Raw genomic sequence first — 10476 nt, forward strand, 5'->3', positions numbered from 1 at the left:
ATAAATCGCCTGGATGAGTCACGCGGCGATAAATTAGCACCTAAAACTAGCGCTAATGATAGACGTGTGAAATTTCGCGCGAGATAGCAATATAGATGGGCATGTAACAAGCTGACGTAGAATATGCTGGATATTTTTTTTCCTATTCATTTATATATTCATTTATTAAAACAGGATAAAGAAACCTTTGACGTATTAAGAGCATATGAAATAATTATAAGTAAATAAATCGTAGATATATATATATATGAAATGTAAGAAGAAAATACAAAGAGTATAACGTTAAAAATATATGAATATAATATTATAATAGCTAAGGATTGAAGATAATTTTTTGCCGATGTAGAGCTAAGAAAGATATTAGAGAACTTTTATTCGAAAAAAGTCAGTATCGCTATTTAAAATACATGCAAATTATTGATAGGATCTCATATTAAATATGCTTCGTAAACGTCAAGAATAAAAAAGTGAAATAGCGCGAAAAGGCACACGTTAATCATTTATAGAATACTTGAACAATATAACTATATTAATAAGTTTAAAAAAAAAAAAAAGCATCAGCCAATTGCTTGGATGTTTAAGATGATTTAGAATCGATATAAACATGGTCCATTCTATTTATACCTCAATCTATTCTAAACCTCGCAAAACATACGTATATATTTCTTTTAAAAATTTCACGGCGAAAAGAAACGAGCTGAATCCTCTGTTACACACAAACTTAGCTTCTAGCTTGCGGCAATAAATTAGTCTACATCATCCGGTATAAATATTTGGAGAGAATTGATGGCTTGCAGACATGATATTAGCGGCATCGCGTGACTTTCGTTTCTATAAGATAGACATTCAATTTTGCAGAATAAATTTTACTGATTTTTCTTAATTCGATAGTCCCTCTCAAAGATAGAACTTATGTAACGGACTTACAAAAGACGAATACGCACGAAGTATTTACGTAAGAGATCAATCTAGATTATGTAATATATATAATATATTTAATTTCCTTTATTTTAATTCACGTTTTTATCGCATTATTATCGTTAAACGAGGCAATCGATTTGCTAATTAATTTGCAACTCTCTCCCTTTTTCTCATTCCAGTAGAGTTTTGACAATTTGTCCGCGCTATCCTCGCGAGAATTTCAAGTCGATCGCGTGTTTGCCAAGATTTGTCGAGATAGTAATGAGATAAGTTTCGAAACACGACGCGTGACATCCGGCTTGACAACGATAATGCGTTAATTATCGGATATATTACCGTACGTCAGTTTTACGCGCGAGGTTTATCGAGGTACAAGAATGCGTTATCGGAGACACGACGCGCGTGAAACGCAAGATGTCGCGAAAGATCCTAAGGGCGAGTCTCGCTTTCGCGCTTTCTGCTCATGGCGGAGAAGAGCTCTTTGTACGGAGAAAGCGATGCTGTGTGCACTTGACGTGCATATGTCTAACTGTGTTACTTCCCCGCTCGCGACGTCATCGGCGATAGTAACGGGCGTCGGCGTGAAATGCAAGGATAAGATTCCACGCGATCCCTTACGTAAACACTTAAGAGTCGAGCTAAAAGCAACTCGATTTTCCATCGGTGTTTCATCATTGTGTCTCCTATCTTTCTGCAGCACCAACATAATTGCCTTCCGTATTATATGACATATCAGCACGACAAACGTGTTGTGTCATACTTCCATTTTATTCTATGTGTGTATACTCCTAATTACACACATCAACGAAAAATAAAAATTTTCGCAAGAAAGAGAATGATCATTTATCGTAATTTCTTTTTTCGAATATGATTCTAGCCTTCAAATTACTTTATTATGCGTCACAATTTTAAAACATTTGCGAGTAAAGTTACAAAAAAAGAAACACTTTAGCGTATTTTATTATAGCTATCATATCACTATGAAAACTGCGAAAAATAATCTCTTTTTGTATTTTTTTTTTTTTTTTAATTTTGTTGAACTGTGTTATAATTGAAAAAAAAAACATAATTTTATTGCAGCAACTTCGATTTAAAGCATGATGTTACGTGACCGACATATTGCGGTTATTCCCGCAGGTTTGGCGACTGCGGAGCAAAGAGCGCAACAGGGAGATAAATAGGTGCGATTTGCCAGTGTAGAACGTGACATTGATATTCGGGACGCGGAACGCATATGTAATCCAGAACGACGGGGTGGAGGGGTAAGAGAGAGAGAGAGAGAGAGAGAGATTTTTCGAATATGATTCTAGCCTTCAAATTACTTTATTATGCGTCACAATTTTAAAACATTTGCGAGTAAAGTTACAAAAAAAGAAACACTTTAGCGTATTTTATTATAGCTATCATATCACTATGAAAACTGCGAAAAATAATCTCTTTTTGTATTTTTTTTTTTTTTTTAATTTTGTTGAACTGTGTTATAATTGAAAAAAAAAAAAAACATAATTTTATTGCAGCAACTTCGATTTAAAGCACAGATTTTGTTAAAATTTTATAACAGAATTTGAGAAGCAGATATTTCTTTTTAGATCTTTTATTGATCTTTAAAAAAACCATGGGATAGCCTACTACCAAATAAAATCGACTAGTCACCCTTGATCGAGTATCTAAAGAAATGATGCATTCTTCGTTTCTCGAGAAGAGTTTGCTACAACAACTTTCACCCTAAAAACGCTCCTCTCGCACGGGACGATATTTTTAAAGTATCTCCGGCAAAGAGGAGATACTCCCGCTGAGAAAGAGACACGTAACGTCCCGTCTCCGTGAAGACGTCGGGGCAATGGCCCGTCAAGGTCGCGTTGCGATTGCACGCAATGGTCGGACGCACTTCTTCGAGAGGAGAATCGAATCTAAAGTCCACGCATCAGGTAGAAAAACGCCCGACCGATCTCGGTGCGGTTTGACCGACCTTCGTGACGTAACGGCGGAGCGAGAGAGGCCGAAGGAGCGAATTCGCTCACGCTAGTTCAATTACGCGAAGTCCCGGCGAAATTACACATCGCCGGAGGTGTGTATCAGGTACGTTTCAGGCACGAGACAGGTACGGTGAAACGAACCGGCCGATATAATCTGCCATTAGACTGCCATACGGAGGACTCTACTCGCGATAACGATTAAAATCCGCTTTTTGCTCCTATCTCGCTCTGCCAGAAATTTGCACGCGCGCCGTCCGGATGGTAATTTACTCCCTAACTGCAGATGCATACGTGCATGTAGTTATTCTACAAGGTATACTCGCCATTTGAGAAAATATATAGGTATAAGGGTATAAATACACATCGCACTGTGTGTTTCGTACATATTTCTTTATTCTACCGTAAATTCGGAATTGATTTTCGCGAAATTTAATAGGAATTTAATAGATCTTAACTATCTTGATAATACTTTGATCAGTTATTTTTTAAAAGTTATAAGATGAACAAAAAATACCTACGATATTTTTGTAAAAAAGTGTAAATAATGAAACACACTCTTGTCAGTGGCGATAAACTCATAAGTCAAAGATGTTTAAACTCTCGTATCTAAAATTAGACGCGGGTGTAGAGTTTTAAGAAGAAAATGGTGGATCGCCGGGAGAGTATATTGGACACGCGCCAACAATTTCGTATCCCACAATAGCAATCTTATCGTCCGTTGCTCTCGCGACAGCAAGCCGTGAAACACGGCGGGGTTAATTCGCACGAAAGGCTTCGCAGACCGTTGAATTTTCACCGTGAAAGAGAAATATCATCGAGCGAACGACGCGTGCTCTTTTTTCGGCAAAAATAACGGGCAATTTTTTTCTCATTAGCAGTCAAAAAAGCGAAAGTAAATTCGCGTACAAACGATTCTAAAAATTATTATATACCGGATGTATATGAAAAATCGTCGAAAATAAAATGAAATGCAAACAAAATGGAGATGATTTCTCATGCAAATACAAGTAAAAAAAATGTATAATGAAATCTTTTCATACCAGATTTCGTTTTCGAAAAAAAACAGACCTTGAAGATTGTTTTGCTTGTACCACGATTTCCAATACATTCTGCATAGCAATTTAAGCAAGTTTCTTTTTCTACAAGATATATTTTTACTCGACGCAAAAAAACTAGTTCCAATATTTTGCACAAACATCGTAACTTATTTTAATCCTGACGTGGCGATATTGCATAATTTGAACCGCACGCGAGTTAATTGCATCAGTAGTGAAATAACCATTGGAAGTTAATGGAGACTTTGTAATAACGAAATTTATATCCAACATTTCGATATAAATTATATACAATTTACGGTACATCGGAATTAATCAAAAGCGGTATTTATAGTCATTGCGGTCAATGCCTGATGATTTATGATGACATATAAAAATCAAGAATTTTGCTAATGCGAAAAAGATAAATAACGTACTCCATGATACTGCAATTAGAAGTAATAAACTTCTCGTGGTCTCACATAAACATTCTACATTTTCGTGTACGGTGTGTGAATATAACATATATTCTATTTATATATTATATATAATTATATATAATATAATTTTATTGTATATAATTATATTACATTACATTACATATAATTATAGTTATATAAATTTTATATATATTGTGTGTGTGTAAAATAAATTATTCTCGGTTTTTCCATTATATAGTAGAACAAAATCTAACCGACGACTATTATTAACGTTGATGAAATAAGAGTATTGGAACTGATATTTTACGATCGTACAGATTGAAATTGCTGCCGGGGAACGGACTTGGTCTTTAAGATTCGCTTTCGTGACGTCGGACTGCCTCAATGTCGAAGGCAAATATCTCGGTGCGAGATACTTGGTGCTTGCATACCGATCGAGGACAAGTCGTGACGCGAATCGTGAACTGCCGACTTAATGACCTTTGTGCGTTCACTCGTGCTTTCACGACAACGACCACGATAACGAGCCCTTTACTCGAAATCGAGTGACCACGGTGAAGGGGACCTCGTTTCGCACCGCAATCGTGCGTTTTTTATCGAAAGAAGAAATAACATTCATATTATAATTGACAAAATTTTATTAAGTCTATTTCAATCTTAAAGATCGTACTAGAGAAATTATCCTTGGGAGGAAATTTTTCTTTAAAATCAATTTTTTATTCAAGTCACGCGAAAATCATCGATTGGAATAGGCACGTCTTTGAATTATGTCTTTTTCCTATGTTTTTCGATGAGCGAAAACTCCGGTTACCGAGTCGAAAGTCTCGGCGACTGAGAAAATTTCGATCGAGTTCCGGTATACGAGGGATGCCTCGCAATCGTGTCGTGTCCTCTCTCTGTATAGAAGAGTTGTCGTTTCCGCTCTGACGATCGCGACTTCCCGACTTTCACGGAAACGGCCGATATCAAGAATTGGCCAATCCGGGATTAATGCGAGTCAGGTATGAAGGATTTTCTTTTCACAGTCGCGATTTATTAACTCTTCTTATACGAGTTCTTGCGAAAAATTAGCTAACCCGAGATTAATAATAAGAGAAGTGTAGTCTCTTATTATTGCTCACGTGATTTATATATAAAGTTCTCGCGATGACGTGAAAAAGTCTCTGATATTAATTAGCTATAAATTGCGATTGGGATAGCTATTTTTAAGAATTGTATCATTTATATTAAAATGTGCGCGATTTCTCTCGGGATTTATTTCAGACAAAATGTCAATTGAAATATTAAATTATGCTTGTAGAGAATATATCTGTATAAATATTCGATCACAAATTATTATTTCTGATTCATTAGTATACGAATGAATAACTAAGAGCACAAACGATTTCTTTATTTTTTCAAAGTATTTTAAAACTCGAAATTTCAATCATGAGCTTTAATATAATCGTCAATATTTAATTCAATTTTATCTCCACTCGTGCTGCTTGACTTTGATGTTACGTGACCGACATATTGCGGTTATTCCCGCAGGTTTGGCGACTGCGGAGCAAAGAGCGCAACAGGGAGATAAATAGGTGCGATTTGCCAGTGTAGAACGTGACATTGATATTCGGGACGCGGAACGCATATGTAATCCAGAACGACGGGGTGGAGGGGTAAGAGAGAGAGAGAGAGAGAGAGAGAGATAATTTAATGAACGTTGCATCGCGTAAGGATGACTTTTGGCTGCTAGTTTATGCATATGACAACCGTCGGGTATTATTCAAAACGCGGAGTCTCATGGTCATGGAACGCTCGTCATTAATATCCATGAGTTAAAACGTATCCGGCTAAAAAGCGTTTTCGACATTGAGCACGTAGAACATAATTTACGACTATCATGTAAGAAAAAAGATCGATTGTACGCGATCAATATACAGCAATTCTTCTTCCACAATTTATTTTTGCGCTCTCGCTATCGATTGAATGGGGAGATACATTATCATGCAAACACATGAAGAGAATAATTCCCTTGGAAAGCGAAACTCGCGTTAATTAGAGAAAGCCGAGATCAAAAATAAAATTAAAATAGAATATTTTGTAAAATCGTTATTTCATTTTAGTATTATTATAATGCAATTTATCATTTCATATTAATTGTGCAATTAATAAATATATATAAATTATAATAACATAATTTAAAAAAAAATCCAAGAAAAGAAATAATCATTTCTTATATTTTTTCTTTACCCGTGTATTTAACTTTATAATTTTTATTTCTTAAATTTCTTACAATTGCGATGTGTGATATAACGCATCTTAAAAATCAGAATTATATTCAATGGAAAAACTATGGGAATACTTGATTATTCTCTCTTTCTCAAGTTTGGAAAAAGATATATATGTATATATTTTTTTGTTGTAATTTATATGACTGTATATATTGTAATTGTATATAATCCGATGTAAGGACAAGTGGACCATATTGCATCCGGTTGTATTTGAAAAGTCGATCGCGTACGACATTTTACCATCACCTTTTAAAATATTTTTATCTAACGTAAGTGGACTGGTGAAGCAATTGCCATACGCAGCGGAGCGCGCATAACACGCGCCATTATAGGCTATACAGAGAGACGAGCCGTGGATCTAAAATTGGTTTCGTCAATATCCGTTGATCCGTTTGTCCGTGCACAACAACGTACAGTGCATGTGCACCGATCGGCGATTCGCGGAACGAGCGGGCGGCTCTACAAGGCGCTCGAGCTACTTGCCGGAGCGTTAATTTTAACAGCATCGCCGATAAGTACTCGGGCACCGATCCGCAATTCCGCGCCAAATCACAAGACACGATATGAGAGAAGCTGAGAGCACCGAAGAGATCGAGATCCCACAGCTCTACGAGTTGTTATAATTTTTTTCATAATTTCAAACTTCCTTTTATGGGAGAAAAAAACTTTTTCCGGTAATATGTTGTATAAGATTGCGGCTCTCTTTATATGTAAGAGAGTACTCACAAAATGTACCAATAAAATAATCAATAAAATAAAATGTTTAATTTAAAATGTACATTAATATCATGCAATGTTTTATGTAAAATTAGTAAAATATTAAAATTTTGAAATTAGAAAAATCCAATATATATTATAATCCATTTACGACATGTTTTAAAAATTGTATAGAAATTGTATAAATTCAAACACAACAACATATATATATTCCATAGAAAGAAATAAAACGCGAAAATAACGGCCGATTAATGGCCATTAAATTGCATTAACATAAAATGTCCTGTTTTTGCCGCATTATTTTTAAATAATGATTTCTCTTCGACCGATTTAGAGTAAACAATATTATTAGAATATTTATCTATACATTTCTGTAATAAGGCGCTTTTTGAATAAAAATTCTATTAAAATAAAATCCAATCAAAATATAAATTGAGAAATGTGACTTTGTCATCTCTCTTTTCTGAAGTTTTCAATTCGTCTCTAATTTTCAATCGCTAATTACTCGACAGCTCGAAAATTGCCTCGACATTTTCGCTGAAGAAGAATCGACTGCAAATCGGCCGAGGGGAATCGGCTGGCGAAAAATAATAAACGAGCAGAAACGGGACAGAGTTCGTATAATCGTGTTATTACGCGATCTTAGCTTCTCCGCGCATCCCGATTGCGACTCGCTCTAAACGCGAGCCGAATCCGTTCGAGGGATCGCGACACGGTGTCTCGCAGTGGAATCATCGAGCGCGAAATTGAAGAGGCTCGTGGCCCCGCCTTAATTCGGGGGCCCCTCGGAGGCACGCAATCTTCGTCGAGAGTCGCGCCGGTTTATTGCCGGCCAAGGCATACGGCGGCGCCTAATCATTATCTCACGGTTTTGCAAGAGAACCTGTGTTATGCAATTTAATGACGATCCTCTTTAATTCCCGCTTCGATTCGTTGCACGCGGGCGCGAATTTCGCATGCGATTTGTGGAAACGGCAAGAATCGCGGGGAAACGTCCAACGGTTTCTCGCGTTTGTAAGGAAAAAAAAAAAGTCAGACAAATTAATCCCTCTGGCGATAGACAATTTCGCGAAATGACGACCCGCCGATATTTCTTCTCGATTCAAACATACGTCTATCTCGCTTATTTTATAACATATAGTACTAATTTGGAAAATAAATATATCGGTTCGATTATTTTTCATCAAGTCTCCGGGGACTTAAATTCGATCAGAGCCGTATTTGTGGAGGAGCAAGGCTCGCACACGGACATATATAATTTATAACCCGAATAAACGATAACGTCAACTTTACTCACCGGAACGAAGAGACTCGTGGACGCTTATTCCAGCGACGATCGCCGGCGATATGATAGACGAGCTGATGATTATGAATGCGATAAAGCGAAGCACTTTTCGAAGAAATCTCGTTCGCCCGTACAAAAGCGGCACTATTCGAAGAAACCGTGTTGAAAGGAACATTCGATTCGCACGCGTCTGAAGTCCGAGCGGTTTGAACGGGGCATCACGTGACCTTTGAAATCGATGACGTCACCAACCGTCTCCCTTGTCGTTTCTCTGAAAATATTGAAAATATATTTCATATAATTTCATATAATCGTAATTATTTCTTGTATTACGCAGGAAAGTTTTACGCGTAAAATAATAAATATCCATCTCACACAATTTGATGTATCTTTTATGTAGGCCCTTTCGATAAAATCGATCGATTTACAAGATTCGCGATTACTTGAACGCTCGCATCACGAGCGAAAGACGCGCGGTTTTGTAAAACAATCTTTCACTAAAGATAATCAAACACTCGACTACGAATAACCTACTTTCGCGACAATATTTAGATATTTTTGCTATTAAACTGTATTTTTGAAACTTGGCTTGGTCTCTCACCTTGGTAAAAGTCTGTAGAAATGTTGCAAAAAGGAGCGATGTATTTCGCCTCTTGAACTCTTCTCGCCATATTTGTTTCCGGCGTATTGTCGATAATGTTTCTCTACCAATGTATCCTGCCGTTCACAGATGTCGCTAGAAAACGGCAGACGTTCTTATCGACAGAAAAACGAAAAGATTCCGAAAATACCGATCTCTCTCACTCTCCGTAATTGCGCTATTCATTCCCGTTAGAAGAATTTCGTATGGCCTTTACGGAGACAATTATATCTGACATTTGACCGGATCGCGTTGCGCCCATATTACGCTCAGATTTAAATCATACGATAAAAAAAAATATTACACGCGCATATCGAGGAAGAGAGAGAGAGAGAGAGAGAAAGATACACGTCAGAATTCGTATATTTTCAATCAAATGTATTTCTCGTAACCTTGCGGACGTAACCTTCAAGCGTGACAGTTTCAGCATCTTTGGCTTACGAGACAATACGGCATTTTTATCACGGCTTTTTCACGGTCGCTAGAACGCGCGAGAGAATGCCAGCGCCAAATTCCATCAGCGTAGCCGTAATATGTTCCAGTAACATGAACAGGAGCATGGAAGCGCACGCTTTCCTAAGGTAAAGCTGCGGTCAATTTATCAGAGCAATGGTTAATCCATTAAAACGATTGGTCCACCGGTATTTCAACCGGGTTGTGATAACACCCTCTCTTTGTGTAGGAAGGGAGAAATTTTTTACTTCCAAGATTATAAAAATATTCACCCCTGAAATATTCCTGTGAATCAAAGAAATCGCAGGCTTTAATGGATTAAGCGAGAAGCTCACTTTTTATGGTAAATATAGAATATTATTTGAGAATGTGATTGTGTATTTCAGCAAAAAGGGATTCAACGTGAAATCATTTGGAACCGGCGATAAGGTCAAACTACCTGGAACTGCACCGGATCGTCCTAATATCTATGACTTTGGTACTTCGTACGAAGAGATCTACAATGATCTATTAATGAAAGACAAACAATAGTATCCTTTGCAAAAAATAAATAAGCCTCTTGATATTTTTTACATATTGTATATAAATTTATGTATTGGTATATTTATATATTGTTATAATACAAATCTACTTTGTTTCTTCCTTCTTATTTTTGTAATTTGTTGCTATTAAACTGTCAATTTAAATTAATCTACTCTAGTACATATGACTTCTTTATTTATGTAATTTATATATATATA

The 10476-nt window shown here is 36.6% G+C and overlaps 1 protein-coding gene across 2 annotated transcripts in view; it reads left to right on the top strand.

Moving 5' to 3' along the window:
* Positions 1–9456: 9456 nt before the first annotated feature.
* The window catches only part of LOC115245180 (RNA polymerase II subunit A C-terminal domain phosphatase SSU72), a 3231-nt gene continuing 2211 nt past the window's right edge, over positions 9457–10476 (top strand). The window contains exons 1-2 of one of the 2 annotated variants that reach the window (XM_029823354.1): positions 9457–9864; positions 10123–10266. In XM_029823354.1, coding sequence (XP_029679214.1) covers positions 9782–9864; positions 10123–10266 — 227 coding nt within the window. In that variant the 5' untranslated portion in view covers positions 9457–9781. The remainder of the gene's footprint in view (positions 9865–10122; positions 10267–10476) is intronic. The other variant, XM_029823346.1, reaches the window with a different exon arrangement.

The sequence above is a fragment of the Formica exsecta genome, unplaced genomic scaffold (assembly GCF_003651465.1).
Source record: "Formica exsecta isolate Colony F162 unplaced genomic scaffold, ASM365146v1 scaffold122, whole genome shotgun sequence".
Lineage (NCBI taxonomy): Eukaryota > Metazoa > Arthropoda > Insecta > Hymenoptera > Formicidae > Formica > Formica exsecta.